This window comes from Barbus barbus (genome assembly GCF_936440315.1).
Source record: "Barbus barbus genome assembly, chromosome: 1".
NCBI classification, from domain to species: domain Eukaryota; kingdom Metazoa; phylum Chordata; class Actinopteri; order Cypriniformes; family Cyprinidae; genus Barbus; species Barbus barbus.
Window position 1 is genome coordinate 24,299,163 of NC_136729.1, and position 22,668 is coordinate 24,321,830.

Below are 22,668 nucleotides of genomic sequence, written 5' to 3' on the forward strand. Positions count from 1 at the left end.
GGCCTGCACTGTTAGAGACTAAAATACCCATTATGGCTTACAAATCATAGGAGCACATATACAGAAAAACTCAAAAACTGGTGATGAATGTACCTCTGTTTGAACCATGAGTGGTCTGTGCATGCGTAAATCATGTATGATCCCATATACATCTACTACACCATCCCTCTCAATCTGAAAGATTAACCGATCAATGGCAATGAAGGTTCCCGTGCGGCCCACACCAGCACTGTAATATTAGAACAAAAAATATGATGAAAATTACATTTTTTCTTTGTGGGAGTATAATAATATAATGGTGTTGAGTAGACCTGTTTGTATATATTGAAGAAGAGTTCAGGAAATATTCAAGTACCTGCAGTGCACAAGTGTGGGTGAATGCCTTGAGTACTGGTCCATGTGTTCTCGGACCAGGTGTCTGAAGTTGATGAGAAGCTCAGTGGTCTCAGGAACTCCATGATCTGGCCACGCAGTGAAATGGAAGTGACGAACAGATCGGGACTCTGCTGTTTTCACCTGTTATGACAGGAATCATTTTTCCCTTGTTGACACTTTGCATGAGGCATAACGTTATAATCGAGACATATTGCAAACATATAACCAAAAAGATAATTCTGACTTTCAAAAATATTGTAACACCTGTATAATATATTATACATTATATGAAATAATATATATAGTGCCCTCCAAAAATATTGGAACAGTATGGCCAATTCCTTTATTTTTGCTGTAGACTGTAAACATTTGGGTTTGACATCAAAATATGAATATGAGATGAGAGATTAAGATTTCAGCTTTTATTTACAGGTGTTTTCATCTGGATCTGATACACAGCTTAGAAGATAGCACCTTTTGTTTGAACCCACCTATTTTTCATGTTATCAAAAGTATTGGAACATGTGACTGACAGGTGTGTTTTGTTGCCCTGGTGTGTCCTATTAATTGATTATTCAAACAATAAATAGCACTGAATGTCTGCGCTCAGTTTCAGATCCGTGCAGACTGCATTTATAGTTAGTTAGATGTGTAACCAACATGAAAACCAGAGGTGTCTATGGGTGAAAAACAAGCAATTGTGAAGCTGAGAGAAGATGAAAAATCAACCAAACCATTGCACAAACACTGGCAAAAGCAAGTACAACCATTTGGAATCTCCTGAGGAAGAAAGAAACCACTGGTGTACTAAGTAACACCTCAAACGGGTAGATCAAGGAAAACATCTGCAGTTGATGACAGAAACATTGTGACAGCTGTAAAGAAAGACCCTAAAACAACTGTTAGTGACATCAGCAACAACCTCCATAGGGCAGGAGTGAAGGTATCACAATCTACTGTTCGCAGAAGACTTCATGAACAAAAGTACAGAGGCTACACCAGAAGATGCAAGCAACTCACAAACTTATTGGGAGATCCTTCATCGTGCAGCAAGATAATGACCCAAAACATAGTGCCAAAACAACAAAGGAGTTCATCAGGGGCAAGAAGTGGAAGGTTTTAGACTGACCAAGTCAGTCTCCACACTTAAACCCTGTAGAGTATGCATTTTACCTGCTAAAGAAGAGACTGAAGGGAGTAACCCCCAAAACTGAAAGAGGCTGCGGTGAAAGCATCACAAAAGGAGAATGCACAAGTTTGGTGATGTCAGTGGGTCACAGGCTTGATGCAGTTATTGAAATACTAAATATTAAGTCTTTTTCACTTTAATTAATTAATTTAATTCGATCTCTTCCAATACTTTTGATAACATGAAAAATGGGTGGGTTCAAACAAAAGGTGCTATCTTCTAAGTTGTGTATCAGATCCAGATGAAAACACCTGTAAATAAAAGCTGAAATCTTAATCTCTCATCTCATATTCATCTTTTGATGTCAAACCCAAATGTTTTCCGTCTACAGCAAAAATAAAGGAATTGGCCTTACTGTTCCAATTTTAATTAAATGTATAATAATTTCCTAGCCTAAATATATAATGTGTATAAATAAAATGCATATATATAAAAAGCATTGGCACCAATGCAGTAGAAAAAAAAAAAAAAAACGCGGTGCAATTTATAACAGTTGCAGTATGTTCCTGTTTTTAGTCATAATTTAATGTAAAAAGAAAAAAACAATACTAGCTTCTCTAATCTTTTTGCATTCGATCTTTTGTTAAATTTTATAATAAATAAAAAGAAAACAAAGCAATAAAGGCCTCTACCACTAGCTTGATCTATTATTTTTCTATTCTTGGTTTTCTTTTTATTTAATATATAATAAAAAAAAAAAAAAACTTGCTACGTGTACTGCATTAAGCTAACAGAGATTCAACTTTGATTGCTTCCAATTTCCTCATTTGTAAGTGGCTTTGGATAAAAACGTCTGCTAAATGACTAAATGTAAAATATGGGTTATTTAGAGTTAGTTTAAATAGCACCTGGGTCTAAGTGTAACATTAATATAGACTTACATTTTTCACTTCAAAGTCACGTAAAGTCCAGTCTTCCAATGGGATCTCGGAAATATTCATCACTGTCAGATTGTTAAAATGTTTTGTCTGTGTTGGCCAGTATTCTTCACATTTTACCTGAGGGCAAATGATTGCGGCAGCATTCATATAAGCTCATTATTAGTTCAATACCTGAGATGAGGTGTTACAAATGATCTCAAAATGCTGAATGAGGATATGAACATTGAATATGTAGCGGTCAAGTGATTTAGGCTTTTAAAGCCTGATATGTAGCATAATCTGATAATAAAATTAACAAACAAAGGAATGAAGTCTCTAACAGGTCAGATCACAGAGAAAGCCAAGCATGGATGTATACTGTACCCGTCCTTGCTCATTGCATTTGGTGAGCATGACAATAGTGTGTACGTTTTTCTCCCAGATCAGTCTCCAGAAGTCATTGACAGTGCAGGGCAGTGGCCCTTGGGCTGCGATAAACTCCTTCTTTGAAGTATAACCCTGGAAATATCACTCAGTTAGTGTGACAATTGTGTAAAGAGCTAAATGTCATATTATATGTAGTTTTCCCCCTTCCTACCGGCATGTAGCTGGCATTGATGTAGTCATCAAATGGGCTGCTGAGCACAGAAAGCTTGACACGAGATGAATCATCTGTCAAGAACACATGAATTATTATGAATATGGGCTACGTGTCTAGAACAGAATGGAGGAAACGCAGTGTTGTGTAACTTCACAAAGGGAAACACTTGTCCTGTGGTTCTTACATGGCAGCACATTGTTATAACGATTTTTGGCTTTGTTTTCAGGGGCCAGAGGAACAGTCTTCAGCTGATTTATTCCAACTGGCCTTAGATCCTACAAACACACACACACATACATTTATTTAAACAGTCTCTTTTGTTTCTATTGATGTTATTACATTTACATCACAAATATTAAATATCTGTAATAAAGTATTTGTTTCTATGTAAATAATTCAAGAAGAGATGCAAGTGCATGTTACATATTTATGAATGAAGAGGAACACAACACACTGTTCCTACAGTTTTTGGAAACAATGGCATATTGGTGGTATGGAATCTAGCTGCAATACTTGCAATACAAATTATTATTTAGAGTTGATCAGTTGTAAATATACAGAGAAGCCAAAGATATAAATCACCTCAAATTCTTCAGCAAATCCACAAAAGGAATCAGCTCTTTGGCGCCTATAGTAAGCCTCATAATCCTCCACCTTTATTGGATCACTCCTATGACACCATTGAATAACACATGATAAAAAAATATGTATTTTAACTATGCAATACACCACATAACATTGTATTTATTCAAAATTCAGTAGCATAATGCAAATAAAATTATATAAACATACACTTTACAGAAAAAGGGCAAGATTTTACAATAAGGTTTTATTTGTTAATGTTAATTACACCAGTTAACCTGTACTGACAATGAACAATACTTCTACAGCATTTAATAATCCAAGTTAAATGTTAATCTAAGCATTTACCAATCAAAAGTTGTATCTGTTAACATAAGTTGCTGCACTGCAGGCTAACATGAACATGAAAAAGTTAATAAAAAAATATTAGTTAATTGTTATTAGCTGTTAGTTAATTTATTAATGTTAAAAAATGAGACATTGTGGCTTTATTCTGGGATATCATTATATTGCTACTATGAGACAATATTTCATGTTCTTTCCCATATCATAAATCATTTTTATTGAAGCCATTTAGTCATAATTTACAGCCAAATCATAAATGCATATGAAAATTTGTGGACAAACGTGAATGATTACTTACACCTTGTTTCTGTAAGAAAACAAAAGAAGAAAAATATTAAAAGGTTACTTTTTATGGCTCAATATTTTGTTTTTATTCTATTGTTTGTTTTCAATGTGTATTATGCTGTTTTGAGGAGACCTGTATACTAACCTTAAAGAGTGGATAGGAACACTCGTAGAATCATCTTTTCTTTGCTTCCTGTGATATTGAGAGCACACATGTAATTGTCTAGTTGCCACTGTCTATTAATACTTAAACAGAACTGAGGAACATTCTGTAAACAAGCAATACATATCTATACACACCTAAGTTAGATTAGTAAAATTGTGGGGACACAATGGTAATCTTAAATCCTCTAAATCTAACATCTCTATCACTAACTCTAAAATCAAACAATGAAAACACTCCAAACGTCAAGAATTATGTATGAAATCTATAAAAAGTCTTACCCTCTACAAACCACAACCATGATGATGATTAAAACAAGAAGAGCAGCAATGCCGGCTCCTGCAGCTGCTGCTCCAATTACCACTGAAAGATGGAGAAAGAATAACGTTATCGCAAAAATTATTTATATAATTTATGTATACACTCTAGAAATGCAGATTGAAATATTTTTTATCTAAAACTGCTGGTGCACTCAAGTCAGGTGCACCCATTAGAAATAAATCTAGGATAAGTAAAGGCATCCAAATGATGAGCTAAAATAAATTAATTGAAATTTAAAATTTAATTTAATTTAAAAATTAGATTTTTTTTAATTTTTTTAAACAATACAAGATCTTAAAAAGTGGGGCAGTCGTGGCCTAATGGATAGAGAGTCGGACTTGTAACCCGAAGGTTGTGGGTTCGAGTCTCAAGTCCGGCAGGAATTGTCGGTTGGGGGAGTGAATAACCAGTGCTCTCTCCACCTAAAATGAGGTGAGACCCTTGAGAAAGGCACCGAACCCTCAACTGCTCCCAGGGCACTGCAGAATTGGCTGGAGTGTGTGTTCACAGCTGTGTGTGTGTGTGTGTGTGTGTGCACTTGGATGAGTTAAATGCAGAGCACAAATTCCGAGTATGGGTGACCAAACTTGGCTACATGTCACTTCACTTTCACAAGAACCTATCTAAATGTTTGCTCTGGATGAAAATGTGCTTGTCCCCAGCTCAAATTTTAGATTTTGCTAATATTTTAGTTATACATGACTTATGCATCATGATGTTATTTTTACACAGAGATTGGTAGGTCTATTAGTAAAATATGTTGACTTTAGCAATCTTTATTGTATTATGTGCCAATGGTGACCATTCAAAAATGGGGAAAGAGCACTTTAAAAAAAAGTATTAAAGATATCTTAATGCCCTTTTGGCATCTTAATTTGTAGGCCCTATATATGGTTCAGTTCCAGAGATAATGGAATTTCAATATGGTTCCAGGAGTAAATCGATACATTGTACACATTTTCAGTGGTCAAAAACCAAATGTGGGTCACTTTGCAAAAATATGATAATTCTTTTCTTTTAAAGACGAATGTCTGAAGAACAAATAATGTTGATACAAGAAATGTACCTTGTTTCCTTCTGTCAAAACAACTGCATTGAACATACCTGTCTGAGTGCCATAAGCATCCTTTTTCCAAAGTTTGTGTGGCTATAACTCAAGAATTATTAAAGATATAGCAATATAATTTTAGATTCTAGTTCTTAATAAACTTTTCTTTTGAAAGGCCCTTTTTTCTTTTTCCAAGGCCCTGTATCACTCAGTCCCAGAGATATGGGGACCTCAATGAGGCCCCATATTCAGACTGTTGAATAATATCCATTTTCAGTGGTTGAAAACCAAATGTTGATTACTTTGTATTAATATTTTTAACATTTAATATTTTGGCTTTCACTACACGTTTATCTTTCTTCAGAAAAAATATTAGCAACGTCAAAAATTTGAGCCGGGGACCTCAGGTTGAGTTGACACGGAATGACCCTTTTACATTTGATTTAAATGTATGCTTTTGAAGAATTCTGGGTATTTGAAACATCAATAAAATTCATGTTACTTTGAAAACTCCATTGCAATTAAGTTAAATATTGAGAGAAAGTGTCCCAGTCTTTACCTGGGTTCTCTGGCAGTGTGACGGGACTTTGGTAAAACTCAGACATGGAGTAGTACGAATTAGAAACATCCACTAAACTGTTCTTTATCTCCAGACGAGTGAAAGCAATGACAGCAAAACTGCAAGAAAGCCAAACACATAACTGCATAATGCAGAAGACAACAACCAATGCAGTAGTGCAGCTGATGGAGCTGTGAAAGGCAGTATTAGGAACAAAGAGCAGTAGTTCAGTTTAATTTAGTGATGGAAATAACCATTACATTGTTATAATGGATTTTAATGCATGCAGCACTGAAGTTAATTCAAAATTTGGAAAGTATATTGACTTACTTGTAAGTGATTTTTGGATTTAGTTCTCCATTTTTGTAACCTTCCCACATAGTTTCATCTCCAATGATGATTGTTTGTGTCTGTTCGTTTCTAGACCCTGTTTGACCCCGTTTCCTGACAACAGCCAGGAATGTGCTGCACCGCTTTGCTTTCCAGTTCTCGTAGGTGTTCAACAGGCATTGATCAAACTTTTTACTCTTGTCCAAGCAATCTGCAGGAGGCAAAACCAAAGATTTGACAATCCAACTCTTTTTTTTTTATTTTTATAAGTTTATTTGCATAAGTTATTAACTTTAATTCCCCCATATTATATTATATATTGACAAGCAAAAAGTAACAACAATATACACATAAAATATACAGTATATAAAAGATTTCTACTTCAAATAAATGCGGTTTTTAACTCATTCAAAATGGATCACTTTCCCACAAAAACAAATATTTATCATTGCTAAAAGAAAAAGCACCAAATCAGCCTATCCAAATGATTTCTAAAGGATAATGTGATACTAAAGACTTAAGTAATGGCTGTTAAACATTTAGTTTCACCATCAAAGGAATAAAATACATTTTACAATTTTCAAACACTGTAAAAAATTTCAGACCTCCCAGCTCAAAATTTTCTAGTGACTGATTACATCTAAATTTTTCCATTGGCTCAACATATTTCTCACTGAGCCAATGTTAACAGACTGTTGCCACAATTGATAAAATTCAGTGAGCAGAAATTCAATTGGGCCAATGGAAATATTTAGATGTAATCAGTCACTAGACAATTTTGAGTTGGGAGGTCTTTAAAATGTAAAGATTAAATAAAATTGCAGATTAAAATGTAACAAATACAAATCGATGAATTCAGAGAACATAAAAGTCTCAGGTTTATTTGACATACCAATAGTGCCGGAGTAGACAAGCACACCATAATAGAGCACAGGACCGTTTGCGTCATTAAAGATGTCCGACTGAAGATTCAAAGTAAACTTGTTGTATTGTAGCTCAGATATACTCACTGCTGTTATTTTAGGTACAACAGGTTCTACAAACACACACACGCAAAACAAGAAATATGTGATATGCACCCACAAATAAACACAAAATACAAAAGAAGTAACTTTCCTTACTTGAGATTCCAGTCATACAGGTGATCAATTCCACAGTGCTCTTCTTCCCACAACCAATTGTCCAGAGCATGACTTTGTACATAGTGTTGTACTTAAGTCCAGTGAAGGTGTGGGTTAGACTGAAGGTAATTTTTGTGTCAGAGGAGTTCAGCTTAAATTCAAAACCTTTGTATCTACCGGGAGGGGGGCTCCATGAAACGTTAAGCATTGGAAAGGTTAAATTAGGACCCATACAGTTCACATTCTCCACTGGAGCTGCATCTGCACACGGTAAAACACACCCAAGGCAATAATATTTGGCCTTTATTTGAATTAAGACATTTAAAACAATATGAATGAACTTCACCAGACTAAAGAGTTTCATGATTATTGCATCAGCATTTTTAAAGTAGACATGTCTGTGCGAGCTGGAAAAATACACAATTACACAGCACATGAAATAACTCAGCGCTGAAGAATGGCTTTTTTCATACGGTTCTGCTTTAAAACCATGTATAACCGTATATAGTGCTGGTACTAACCTGTGCATGCTTGCAGCCACACAGCTTCTCCTTCTGTGTTGTCAGAAGTGCTGCTCTGCACACTGATGTTATAGAGTGTTGAAGGCATCAGACTGTGTAAAGTCATATTGTTATTTATAGTGGTTGTGTTTTTCCCTTCCTTCTCACTATACTCTCTTACAACATATTTTGGGACCCCTTCCACTTTTGCCCAAATTACAGAAATGCTATTTATTGTTGTGGAACCAACTTGTAGGTTTTGGACAGGATCAGGCTCTGAAAAGAGATGTGGGGAGAAGGATGAAGACTTTAGAGAAGAAGAAAATCTTTTAACCACAAAATGTGTATATCTTGTAATATTATTTCAATGTAACTGATCGGTTCAATATTTTTGAAAGTGCAGAACTTACTGGTGGTTACATAAACTCTGATAGGGTCACTGTGGAAACCCATCGGGCCTACAGTAGCCACAGAAACATTATAGGGTGTTCCAGATCGCAAGCAGTCCAAAAAGAAAGTGTTATTAGGAGTGAGATATCGACTGGTATTATAGCTGGGCCAGACGGTCAGGCTGTAGTTGAAGCTGCCAGCTGTCATGCTCTCAGCTTCATCCCATTGAATCAATAATGAATGATTGCTCTTCAACAAAATCTTAATCTCTCCAGGTCTGTTTGGATCTGCAACACAATTAGATCTATAAATGCTACGATCCACTATGGTGCATACTTTCAAGTCATGAGATGTCCTAACACATGATTTCCTAACTATGGTTTGGAGTTGAATACTCACAAGTCGCCATTTTTACTGAACTAGATGATTCCTCGAAGGTTCCTTTGACAATCGTGAGTGTGACTGTGAAGACAGTTGCTGCTGTTAGTTGACTGAAGGTGTGATTGTGTTCATTGCTATTGAGACCTTTAGAGCTGCTCCATCCTTCACTGCTGATGTTCAGAATGTACTTGTCCAGCCCACCAACAGGATGATCCCACATCACCAAGAGCGAGTGATTAGAGCCTTGATTATCTAGTTTGGGAATCACTGTAGAGGGCTCTTTGGAGGAAAAAAAAAGAGAGAGAGACAAAGAAAGTAAAGTGGTCAGAAAGCGAGAATGTTCAAGTTCACTTTTATTGTCATTCAGCCCCGACATGGGAGAATTAAATTATGTTTCTCTCACAGGTCTGATAATTCATATAAAAGGCATTAACAATATACAAGTACATTTATGATTACTGATTAGTATATCAAGTACAATTACAATAAATCAGACAAGACGACAATAAACTCAATATATAAGACATATTAGAAATACTCCGGTATTGTCTTCCCAAAGGCAGTGATACAACAAGTGTATAAGAGGGGTGAGTATGTGTAGGAATACATACTTGTTAAGACAGAGACATTCACTGGTTGTCCCAGTATGCCGCAGGCGAAACTATACACACTGAACTGACACAGGGCGCCAGGCTGCAAGTCTGGAACTGTGATGCTTTCAGAGAAAGTCGACAAGTTCCGAGTATTTTCTGTGCAGCTGGACACGAAAACTTGGTAGGAAAAGCCACTGTGGTACTGCTGAGGACGGGACCAGCTCAGCTTCACGGCAGAAACATTCAGAACATCAGGGTTTACAGAGGAAACCGGAAACGGCGCTGAAAAACAAACATACAAGTGACTGTAGAGCAGATGTGATGGCATGATATATGTAGCAAATATGTTTTAAGTACTGTGTTGCCATATTCAGTGTGGTTACTTACCACTGCAGGCAGTTATAAACTGGGGATCAGACTTGGTGCTGCCAGCTGTCTGTGCGATAATGCTGATATTGTATTGACTAGCTGACTTCAGTGACAGTAGCTGCGCCGTGGTGTTACTCACAGTCTTCTGGTCAACTGTGCCATTAGGGTGTGTGAAGGTGAGCAGGTAGGAGTAACCGGATTGCTGACTATCAAGCTGCTGCCACCTCAGAGTTATACTAGTCTCTGTATATTCAATCACGCTTACATTATTTACAGCAGTAGGATCTGAAAACCATTCACAAAAAAAAACACATACACATCAGCAACGTTCAGTTCAAAAATGGGCCGTACAGCACCAAGGGTCCTATTCGCTAAAAAACTGAATTAAACAACAACAGCATGCAATAATAAGTTCCAACATACAAGTTCCTTAAAGGGACAGTTCACCAAAAAAAAGAAAATTCTGTCATCGTTTATTCACTCATGTCGTTCCAAACCCATAAGACTTTTATTCTTCTTTAGAACTCAAATGAAGATATTTTAGTTCTTTTTATATACTATAATTTTATCCATCAATAACAACCAAAATTTAATCAAATCTTCATAAAACTAATCCATATGAATCGAGTGGTTAATTCAAGTCTTCTGAAAGGACATGATCACTTTAATATAATTAATTTAGGCATATAAACATTGATCAACACATACATAGAGAGAATCAAATTTGGTAAATAGAATATCAATCAAACTTGCTTGGCATGTGAGAACCTAATTGGTTCGCATGCATAAATCCAGAATAACACCAAGTTAAATCTGTTCATAATCTTAAAAGAGAATATTAAAAATAGCTTTATTTGAGTTTAGAATATGATCTTACGGGTTTGGAACGACAGGTGAGTAAAGAACATGTCTGAATTGTATTTTTAGGTGAATTATCATCATCATCATCTTCCAAAGAACCATTAATTTTAATTCAATGACAAAATGTTTGCATACAGCCCCCCCCCCCCCCCCCCCCCTAAAAAACAAAACAAACAAATGTGCATTGCTTACTTGTATATGCAGTGAGATACTGAGGAGAGCTGAAATATCCCATTGCACCAACAGTCCTCACACTGATGTTGTACTGGACACCTGCACTGAGTCCCGTCAGAGAGCTGTAGTTTTGGCTGCAGTTCAGCATGTTGTTGCTGTATGACAACTGGAAGTAGTGTGATACTGAGCTCATGTTAAGTGGTCGAGCCCAGCTGATGTTCAGCGAGTTTGTGCTCCGCACTATCACAAAATTGCCAGGAGGAGTGGGCACTGGAATAACAACAATACAAAACACAATTGTGATACACACACTCAGGCATAGAGCACCACCTACAGGCCATCAAGAGACATTGTCATGTACTCATATATATGTTATAAAATTATGAAATCCATTAATGGTTTAATAAACATTTGCGGCTGTAACACAAACAGCTAATGGTGACCTAAAACTCCAAACTTTTACTTTAAAACGTCAAAACGTTATGAACATATATTGTGCAAAAGTATTAGGAAACTTGCGCAATTTCTAAAAACCGCAGTCATGTGCAATACCCTTTCTTTTTGTCAGCTCTTTGTTTCTGAAAGCAAATGCCTTACTTCCTTTTCCCACACTCAAAGTGCATACAAATCAGTATATGCTGATACAACAGTATGCAGTGTGTTTTATTTGTGTGTAGGGCTTGTACAAACATAATTCACAGTGTGTTTTGGGGTGTGTGAAGGGTCTTACAGGTGGCATTGGATACAATATTGCTGTCCTGCCTTATGGGTTCACTGATACTTGTGACAATGACATTGTATTGAGTTCCAGGTAGTAGGTCTGAGAACACCACAGCTGTTGCATTCGTTCGGTTTTCTGTCTTTAAAACATTTCCGTTCAACAGGATTTTGACGTTGTAGAGACTCACAGTGCCATCAGGCGGTCTCCACTCCACTCTCATGCTCTGAGTAGTGCCAACCGCAGAAATATTGGATGCTTTGCCAAGCCCTGATAACACCAAATAAGAGAGGAGGAAAAACTATTCAACAGTACAGACCAACAGACAAAACTGTCAGCAACACAGATGGAAAGTTATGATACAAAGCCATTAATGGGTTTCAGAATAAAAGGAACAAGTTTGAGTAATATGTGAACTGTAATACCTGTAAATGCAGAGATGGCTACAGAATCGGAGCTCATGCCATTTGCTACAGTTTGCACAGTAAAGTTGTAATTGTTCCCGGCGATCAGGTTAGTGACATTTGCGGTCTCACTGATACTCTGTATCCTTAGTTCGCCATTTACACTCACATTATACTGATATGAAGATTTGTAGTCACTCTGACGAAACCATGAAAGGTGCATCTCATTGGTGCCAACAGAAGAGGCTATTAAATCAGTCACTGGCAGTGGCTCTGAAAGAGAATGCACAATCATATTCTGCACTTATTACATATTAATGCGTGTGAATTAAAGTAAGCAAAGACTAAAGACCTTAGTCAAGGTAGAAGCCATATTGAATTTAAAGTGAATGAAAACAAGGCTTTTGAGGGACAGACTTGCTGCCTTTAAAATGTCGTGAACTGCATAAATGTTCTAGATCATGTGTAATTTCCACAACCTTTGAAACTGTTTTAGGAAGTTGTGTCTAATGAAAGTTTTTTTCAAAGATGTTACAATCCATTGTATGCACTGTACTTTCGCCTGATAGCCTCGTTTTCATTTCTGTCAAAAGTTAATTATGCTGCTACCTTCACAAAAGTCTATTAGTTAAAGATTAATATTAATATTCTAGACAATATGAATAAGTCATTATTTTAATGATCTGGTTAAAAGACGATAAATAGCAGATCAAATTGAATACTATTTTGTCTAAAATTGTATTATGATATTATGATATGTAGTATAAAATAATGAATATTCATTTTGAGATATACTATAGGCTACTTTTCACTGTTAATACATTATTAGTTTTTTTAAAGATTAATTGTATCAATCTGGTATAGAGACCAACTCTCACTATTAACTAGTTGCTTATTAGCAGGCATATTATTAACATATTGGCTGTTTATTTGTACTTATCTGTATTGTACTACCTGAATAACTATTAATTAGGAGTTTGAGGCAAAAGTCATAGTTAATGGTTTGTTAATAGCAAGAATTGGACTTTAATAAAGTGTGACCAATAAACTTAAGGTGAGCTTTAGATGGGGGGGGGGGGGGGGTTGTCTAAATGTAAAAATAAGATACGCATGCACAGAACAAGCATGCACAAAAATAATTCCACAATCGCCTGATAAATGTTTATATTGATTAAAAAAATCTGTAGTGTCGACAAATAACCAATATGATAACAATACAGTATATTGTATATTCCTAGTATTAGGCATATATTATAAAGGTGACCACTTCATATATAGTCTATATACACAAACACATAAAGAGGGATTGCAGCACTGTAACATTGAAGCTTAATGCAAAATACCTATTACTTACCTGAAAACCTCATTAAACAAAACTTACACTAAAACATTTAACATCTACAGTTTGGAGAAAGACGTGTAGTATTTACACTCACTGGTATTACATTGTATGAGCTGTGAGGGACCAAATATGTTGGCAGCTATTATGAGTGCTATGACGCTACAATTATACTGAGTCCCAGGCTGCAACGAAGTAATCTGATAATTGTTGGATGTCGTATTGAAAGTCTGATCAGGTGAAGTGATGTTGATACTGTAGGAGAACAGCCTGAAGTTCCCAACAGGGGAGAGCCAGGTCAGACTGACTGAATTGGTGCTCACAGCAGAAACTGACAGATTTTGCACTGCATTAGGAGCTGCGGAAACACAAACATGCTTATGCAACCATGTACCCTGTAAAAATATACTGTAAAGCTAACTGTAGATTTAATTTGGAGTTTTTACTATCAACAGCTTCAGTAAAATGCATGCAGTACCTGTATATGCAGAGAGGTTTACATATGAGCTGCTGAGCCCTTTTACTCCTACGGTGATCACAGTTATGTCGTACTGACTGCCGGGTAATAAATTTGTGAGTGTCACATTTAAAGAGCTGGTATGATTCAAAGTTAGGTTGACCCCTGTCTGGTTAGATCTATATGACACTTCATAGGACACAGTGACTCCATCCATTAATAAGGGTTTCAACCACAGCAATGAAATAGACACATCTGTCTGTCTGCTCACTCGGACAGCTTCGGGCGGGTTAGGCTCTAAAGGGAAATATCACACACAAATACATAATGGTTCTGAAGATGTAGAATTGGGTTTGATATTATGGTGATGGCGATGGAGAGTGTGTGAAGTTTTCTGACTTACTAGTGGCAACCGGCACTATGCCAGAGCTGTTCTTCAGGACTCCACTGGAGGTGGTCACAGTGAGGTTGAAAACGCGTCCGGCCGTGAGGTTACTGATGACTAAAGAGTTGATGGGAGGGGTACAGGTGAAGAATGTGTTCAGCTCGGCACCAGATATGTTCACCATATATGAGTCCACATGACCAAGAGGGACTGCCCAGCCCACGGTCAAACTACTGTTACTGGAATTCAGCACAGTTATATTTTCCACTTGTGCTGGACCTACACAAAGTTAATCAGACTTTCATTAATATACATACACCACTGATCAAAAGTTTCTTTTTTAAAGAAAGGTTGTATGAATTGATCAACAGTAAAACATTTATAATGTGAAAAAAAAATAGATTTCAAAGAAATGCTGTTCTTTTTAACTGAACATGGAGAGCAGCAATAATAACCCCCAAGGGTAAACACACCAGAACAAAGCCAATATCATTAATGTACATAAGTGTAACACATTATTCAAGCTAAAAGAAGTCTGATTCAACAAGGAATATCAGAAAGCCAAGTCCTGACTGTGGCAAAAGGAGGAGTTGGGGATGGAGGAGGATAATTTGCTCCTGAGCAACCAAAAAAGCTGCTGAATAATACTGAATCGAGCTAATATAGGGATGCCGTTTCTATTGGTAGATGTGATCAGCTGAGAGTCAGCCGATGCAAGCTTGGCTCACGTGACCTGCCAGAACTAACGCTATATGCTTCATTTTAAAATATATTAAAATAGAAAACCTTTACTTTAAATGTTAATTATATTTCACAATATTACAGTTTTACTGTATTTCGATCAAGCAAATCCAGCTTAGGTGAACATAGTCATTATTTACTTACTCCCATAAAACAGAGATGTTTAGCAAAACATTTACGCTGCTTTTTGCTATACAATGAAAGTGGATGGTTACCAAAAGCTGTCAAACTCCAAAAAGGAAAGGTTTTCAAATGTAAATATTCCAATATGATTTGTAGCAATCAATCAGGTCACATGTAATAAGCAGTGAATTCGACATCAGTCATGTTAGAACTGTCTTAATGCACAACAATTTGAATATGCATATGCACAAGTGAGATGTGAGAGTTTCAACGGAGGTAAACATTTCTAAAGTTTTGGTTGATTCTTCACACAAAGCTATCATACTGTATGATTTTTAAAGATGTAAGTTATATGGTGTTTTTGCGTCCTTTCTGGAACTTGGCGTACTCTGGTCATCATTCAATTCATTGTATGGAAAAATTCCCCAGACATTCGGTTAAATATCTTATTTTGTGTTCAACTGAAGAAAGAAAGCCATAAAAGAACAACAGATTTTTCATTTAGAAATGAAGGTTTTCGGTAACACTTCATTTAAAACCCGTTAGGTAGAATGCATTATACACTCACTGGCCACGTTATTAGGCACACCTTGCTAGAACCGGGTTGGACCCCCTTTTGCCTTCAGAACTGCCTTAATTATTCCTGAGATCTGGTGACTGTGGAGACCATTTGAGTAAAGTGAACTCATTGTCATGTTCAAGAAACCAGTCTGAGATGATTTGAGCTTTGTGACATGGTGCATTATCCTGCTGGAAGTAGCCATCAGAAGATGGGTACACTGTAGTCATAAAGGGATGGACATGGTCAGCAGCAATACTCAGGTAGGCTGTGGCGTTTAAATTATGCTCAATTGGTACTAAGGGGCCCAAAGTGTGCCAAGAAAATATCCCCCACACCATTACACCACCACCACCAGCCTGAACCGTTGAGACAAGGCAGGATGATCCATGCTTTCATGTTCTTTACGCCAAATTCTGACCCTACCATCTGAATGTCGCAGCAGAAATTGAGACTCATCAGACCAGGCAACGTTTTTTCAATCTTCTATTGTCCAATTTTGAGCCTGTGCGAATTGTAGTCTCCGTTTCCTGTTCTTAGCTGACAGGAGCGGCACCCGGTGTGGTCTTCTGCTGCTGTAGCCCATCTGCTTCAGGGTTCGACGTGTTGTGTGTTCAGAGATGGTATTCTGCATACCTTGGTTGTAACGAGTGGTTATTTGAGTTACTGTTGCCTTTCTAGCTTCTCTAACCAGTCTGCCCATTCTCCTCTGACATCAACAAGGCATTTTCGTCCACACAACTGCCGCTCACTGGATATTTTCTCTTTTCGGACCATTCTCTGTAAACCCTAGAGATGGTTGTGCGTGAAAATCCCAGCAGATCAGCAGTTTTTGAAATACTCAGACCAGCTCATCTGGCACCAACAACCATTCCACGTTCAAAGTCACTTAAATCCCCTTTCTTCCCCATTCTGATGCTCGGTTTGAACTTCAGCAAGTCGTCTTCACCACATCTAGATGCCTAAATGCATTGGGTTGCTGCCTTGTGATTGGCTGATTAGCAATTTGTTACCAAGCAATTGAACAGGTGTACCTAATAAAGTGGCCGGTGAGTGTATTTATTCATAATGTGTGTTGTAATACATTATTTCTTGTCATAAATAATTATAACCAAATTTAAAATGCATAGTGTAACAATTAATTAATAAGTGTTATTATACGAAATTATACAGAAAACCATCTGCAAATTAAGAAAACATCTACATCAATTTGACAACACATGCGCTGCACACACTCACAACACAAAGAATAAAGAAGCATGTTGCAAAAACAGAAACGTGCTGCAAATAGGCACAGACCAAAACGGAAATGTTAAAGGGAACCGCAAAATGACCAACATGGCTAGGACATATTTATCAATGTAATAACATCCTGCTCATACGATTCCTTATAGCTTTTTTCTTTTTTTGATATTATTAGCCTAAATAAGCTGACGAAATACACAATTACTGTAACTGTGAAAGGTTATGTAAGCTGGCTAACTTACTTTCACTTCTTCCCTTAAAAAAAATAACCATAGCCTATGGTTTTACTATTAAAATAAATTAAATAATTTCTATTATATTAAAAACAAATAAAAACCAAAAATGGTTACTATAGTTAAACCATGGTATGCACAAATTAACCATGGATTTACTACACTAACCAAAGTTTAACCATGGTATTTGTACAACAAACGGTACTGGTTATACAAATGGTAATCAATAAGCCAAAAAAAAAAAAAAAAAAAAAGGTTAATTTTCGTTTTGTTGGGGTAATTTTGTAGTGGTCTGTGCTACTTGTGCGTTTATTTGTTTGTGTTGTAAGCATTTGCGGCACATGCACTGTTGAACTGATGAAGGTGTTGTTTTCTTGATTTGCTGGTGCTTTTTCTATTTGCATGCGTTTTCTGAAGTTGCAGCGCGTTGCGCTCTCTCGGCCACCATATAATTATTATGTATTAACTCTAGCTACAATTACTCATGAAATTGTACATTATAAGGTGCATTACCAGGCATAATTAATGCATTAAAACCACTTTTATAATGCATTATATATTATTAAAGTGTTACCAGGTTTTCTTTAATGCAATTTCCAGTAACTGTACACATTCATGTTTTTAGAAACACTGTGCAATATCACAGATCATACATGTTTAATTATTCATGTTTTACTCAAATTAAACAAAAATGCTACCAATCAGCCATATCCAAATGTCTTTTTATTTTAAGTTGGTACACTATAAAAGTAAAAAGATTTTTTATTGTTGATTGTGGTTGGCTAGGACTTACGGAGAGTAAAAGACTGATTGGTCAGTGGCCACTGGCCTGTCCAGTTCAGACACACTGAGGTGGAGTTGGGTAGGGATGGGGCCGATCCGATCCAGTATCGGTATCGGGTTCCGATACCAGCTTAATTAACGGATCGGAAATTTCCGATCCAACCAGGAGAAATGTCCGATCCAGAGTTATGATTTTTTTTTTTTTTTTTTTTTTTTTTTAAATGCTTTATTTGAACATTCAGTTTACAATGTAAAATAATAAACTAAAAACACAACAATAATTATTACGAATAACAAAAATATTAAAATAGTGAAAGAACACACTTCAACAATATCAACGCACAAAACCGATCCAGAGTTATGTCTACAATGCTGTCTGCTGAAATGACGTGTCTGTGACGTGGACTAGGTGACGTGTCTGTGCTCCAATGAGACACTGAGAGAGATGACACGCCTCCTTTCAGGAAATCCTCTGCAGTTTGCAGGTAGCAGTTTAAGCATTGAGCGCCATACAACATGTCCGCTGTGTGGAAATATTTTACGGTCGAAACGCCGCAAAGTAAGACAGCAACGTGCAATGTTTGCAAAGCCGTTGTTCCAAGAGGTGGAACCTCCGCCGCTACGTTCAACACTACAAATGTAATTAAACACCTGAAAAAGCACCACTCGAGAGAGCACGAGGACTTTTTAACCAGGGGGGGAGAAAGAAGAGAAGAGCCGCCAAGAATCACTTCTGGAATCATTCAAAAAGCAAAGTAAACTTCCAGCTAGGGTGACCAGACGTCCCGAAAAATTCGGGACAGTCCCGAAATCTAAGCTGCTGTCCCGAATTCCGAATCCCGCTCTAATTGTCCCGAAAATTATACTGAAGCAAAGTCTTAAATAGTTATTGTCTGATAAAACATAAAAAACTGTCCGTGGAGCGAGGTTGAGTCATCCTGCAGCCTGGCAACCAGCCCCCGCCGGCTGCGTTGGTCAGTCACTTTCGTTTGAAATGCATTATCTTTATTATTCATTAAATAAAGATAATGGTCTGGTTCCTCAAAAAGAACCTGCCAATGTTTAAGTGAGATTTGTTGAAAACCATGTCACTCCCTCAGTCATTTGACTTTTTATTTTATTTTCAAGAATAGTTACACAGACTCTGGGGTTAAGCTTATCCAGGTCACCTTCAATGCCAAATCTCCCATGCTTGAATTGTGCAGTTAAGATGCACACTCTTATTGATAGTGTTTGTGTAAGATGTTTACAGTACACTTATTGCACTTTTATTCAAAATGTTTAACATTTGAAAACCTTATTTTGTTGCTGCTACACAAGCAAGAATTTACTGAATTTATGTTGATCAGATGCACATTGTTCTATTGATAGTGTGAATATTTATTTTTTATTTCAAATATTTGATATTTGAAAACCTTTTTTTATGCTACAAGAGTCAGTGTACTTAATTTGTGTTGATCGGATGAAGCAGCCCTTTGTATTATTTGGAGAGTGGTTGTATGGAAGTTTACCCTTTTATTTCATGTTTGACACTTTAAAACTGTGTTGCTGCCTAGTGGTGATTTATATCTGTGCTGTTTAATTCATATGACAGGGTTTGTTTCTTTGATGGTGTATATTGCACTAGTATCTAGTAATCCTGTCTTGAAATTTAAATAAATATCCATTTAAACCCTTAAAGTTGCATATTTGTTTTCAGGATGGGATTTCTGCCGTTTTCTAACCTCATACTTACCTCAAGTTGCTTTTTGGGACATACATAGACTTGCTTGTAGAGAAGTTTATTACAGCCTCATAAAATCAACAATAATGATAATAATCATAGTGATATTAAAGCAAATAGAGCTCTGGTATCGGAATAGTATCGGTATCGGCAGATATCCAAATTCAGGTATCGGAATCGGATCGGAAGTGAAAAAATGTGGATCGGTGCATCCCTAGAGTTGGGCTGCGTGATAGTCAGATTGCTGGAATAGTCTGTTGTGCAAGTAGAGAAATATTGAGAAGGTGAGTGACTGAAAGAATGAGAAAAGTGCGTGAAAGTTTGATATGGTGAATGTGATTGAGGGTGAAAGGCAGAAATATTATTTTCATCCTTGGGCAACAGTAATGTTCAAAGCTGTTATTAGAAGTGGTAAAGACTTACTGGTGGACAGGTTTGCGCAGCACACAACTGAACAGATGATCTTAAAGTAATACGTGTTTCCAGGCAGCAGTCCAGTTACTGTGATGCTATTCTGAGTGCTTGTAATGCTGGCGTTCTGCACACTGCAGGAGGAGCTGTCTCCTACAAAAATAGTGATGTCTGAGGTTGTCGTGTTTGTCTTAAATTGGCACACTGCACCTAAATAAAGAAAAAAAATTAAAATAAATAACAGTATACAGTAGGTAAATGCCCATCATTATTTGATGATGCAAATCACATCAAGTGTGCAAGCTTAAAAGTACTGGTAAATATCAATGATACAGACTGCACAAACAAAGATCTATTTATCAGGAAAAGTGAGTTTAGAGATGATTATACTTACAGTCAGAGTGTCCACGAGGGATCTGGGGAAGAAAACAACAGCATAACTTTGTCAGATGTATTACCATTTCATTTTGCTTGCTGATTAGCAACACGAATCCACAGCAGTAACAAGTTTTAAACTACAAAATAAAGCACAACTTCTTTGACAACTTCCACTGTGCATTATCTGTTTCAGATATGGATCTATTATCTGCACCACAGTGACGTCAGATGAGCTCTATATGAAAAAAGAGGAAGTATACACAGTGTAGTATAATGTTACTTAAAAAAAAAAAAAAAAAAACTGAAGTTAACTACACAGTCTATTAATGCACGTTGAGCCAATGCTGTGTGAAGACCAAGCAGGCCTGACAGTTCTCTTTACCTGCATTGAAGTTCAACTAAATCTAACCACAAATCAAAACATAATTCTTGCTTTCAAGTGGATTACTTGGCCATCGGGGAATTTAGAAACACATGCATAAGCTATATTTATCTACCACTAGTGGAAATTAATTAGGCCAATTAAGTACTTTATAAACCTAAAATATAATTTTTCTAAATGGACAAATTGTGCTACTTGGAAAAAGCTAAAATATGCAATACTTTTGATTAACACTTTTTGGTCACCACTTGATTCCCTCACATGAATTTCTTATTTCACATTGTTGACGCGTTCAGTATGAATCTAAAATGTGGGGGAATGGTAATAAGGACGAGTAGGTGTATAAAGCATATAGATGTACGTGCCTGGCATGATATGCTACTACATTTCTTTATTCTGCCCATTTCCCTTTCCCACTTCTGAGCAGTATTTTCATTGGCCTATTATGAAAGTGACACCCCTTGCCTGGCTATGATTGGTTGCTTATCTGGGACATCTTCATTGTCAAATTTGTAAAGGAAATCTGATCTTTTTTTTCTGCTTGAGCCACAACTTCCGTATTTGTAACAATACTTTAATAAACACATTTTTTAACTCTATGGTTAGATTCTAGGCACTAAACAACATGAAACCGTAAGAACGAAGAGAAAGAATACAAACACAAACACGTTTCATCTATATCATCTCCATACAAATCATTTTTTTAAGTGATTAAGTCTAAAGACTTTGGACAGCTTATTTTGTTTGTAATAACTGTTATGGTGTTAACAGTGTGTAACTAATACAGAACTTTGTCCTCATCCGAATTCACACGTGACTTAAAACAAGTCAAGTCACCTTTATTTATATATTGCTTTTAACAGACCTTTCAAGTGTGGCATGCCTGCTGACGCTACACATACAATTTTTTTTTATTAAATGAGATAAAGACACCTTTATTATTATATATATATATATATATATATATATATATATATATATATATATATATATATATATATATATATATATATATATATATATATATATATATATATATATATATATATATATATATATATATATATATATATATATATATATATATATATATATAACCCTGAATTGCAAATTATTACCAGTTCAAGCTAATATTTAGCTAAATGATTTGCATGGTTTTATGTTGCTAAATCACCAATATGCATCATAAATATTTTTAGACCTGGATGAAATTGCCTTTGATATAACATCCATAACTTCTGTTATACACACATTTTACTTTGACTAGCCAGAAAACAGTTTTTAAAGTAAATGGGTGCCTTCTACTCCTCCCATGTGTTTTTCCTTTTCACAGTCCAAGATACAGGGGTGTTCAACTCACCCCACTCGCCCCTATATTGTTGAACACAATCAATTGACAAGAAAAAGGATGCTGGTCTTTTTGAACAAACACAATTGAAGGCAACAAGAATACAGTGAGTGTGCTAGTTGGGACAGGAATATACAGAGTCTATGGTGAACTATGAAGTCTGACTTCAAACACTACTGAAACGGTATACAAACAGTGTTCCATCTAGGCTTTGGCTTTATTAATTCCCGGTAAGAGACATCAAGTATTGTTGATTTCATGTAAAAGCCAAAATAACAGACATGGCAGAAAGGAAATTCAGTTAACCATTAAGGAAGTTATGTAAACTTAAAATAATAATACGAATCAGAAACTTGTGTGCAAATGATATCTAACTAGATGTGAAACTAATG

At 36.3% G+C, this 22,668-nt stretch overlaps 1 protein-coding gene across 4 annotated transcripts in view; it reads right to left on the minus strand.

Moving 5' to 3' along the window:
• Positions 1-22,668, minus strand: part of LOC306875452 (receptor-type tyrosine-protein phosphatase eta-like) — a 33,677-nt gene that overhangs the window by 1,195 nt on the left and 9,814 nt on the right. For 2 of the 4 annotated variants that reach the window (XM_079426021.1, XM_079426022.1), the window contains exons 2-27: positions 20,563-20,584; positions 20,181-20,378; positions 14,369-14,629; positions 13,987-14,262; positions 13,606-13,866; positions 12,191-12,442; positions 11,778-12,035; positions 11,066-11,317; positions 10,031-10,297; positions 9,662-9,925; positions 9,069-9,329; positions 8,690-8,956; positions 8,301-8,555; positions 7,780-8,040; positions 7,551-7,694; positions 6,659-6,869; positions 6,329-6,447; positions 4,682-4,763; positions 4,371-4,430; positions 3,608-3,692; positions 3,210-3,300; positions 3,023-3,096; positions 2,809-2,943; positions 2,446-2,562; positions 356-516; positions 94-229 (exon numbers count right to left, since the gene is read on the minus strand). In XM_079426021.1, the coding sequence (XP_079282147.1) occupies positions 94-229; positions 356-516; positions 2,446-2,562; positions 2,809-2,943; positions 3,023-3,096; positions 3,210-3,300; positions 3,608-3,692; positions 4,371-4,430; positions 4,682-4,763; positions 6,329-6,447; positions 6,659-6,869; positions 7,551-7,694; positions 7,780-8,040; positions 8,301-8,555; positions 8,690-8,956; positions 9,069-9,329; positions 9,662-9,925; positions 10,031-10,297; positions 11,066-11,317; positions 11,778-12,035; positions 12,191-12,442; positions 13,606-13,866; positions 13,987-14,262; positions 14,369-14,629; positions 20,181-20,378; positions 20,563-20,584 (4,770 nt within the window). Of the gene's footprint in view, positions 1-93; positions 230-355; positions 517-2,445; positions 2,563-2,808; positions 2,944-3,022; positions 3,097-3,209; positions 3,301-3,607; positions 4,260-4,370; positions 4,431-4,681; positions 4,764-6,328; positions 6,448-6,658; positions 6,870-7,550; positions 7,695-7,779; positions 8,041-8,300; positions 8,556-8,689; positions 8,957-9,068; positions 9,330-9,661; positions 9,926-10,030; positions 10,298-11,065; positions 11,318-11,777; positions 12,036-12,190; positions 12,443-13,605; positions 13,867-13,986; positions 14,263-14,368; positions 14,630-20,180; positions 20,379-20,562; positions 20,585-22,668 lie in introns of all 4 variants that reach the window. The other 2 variants (XR_013784746.1, XR_013784747.1) reach the window with 2 other exon arrangements.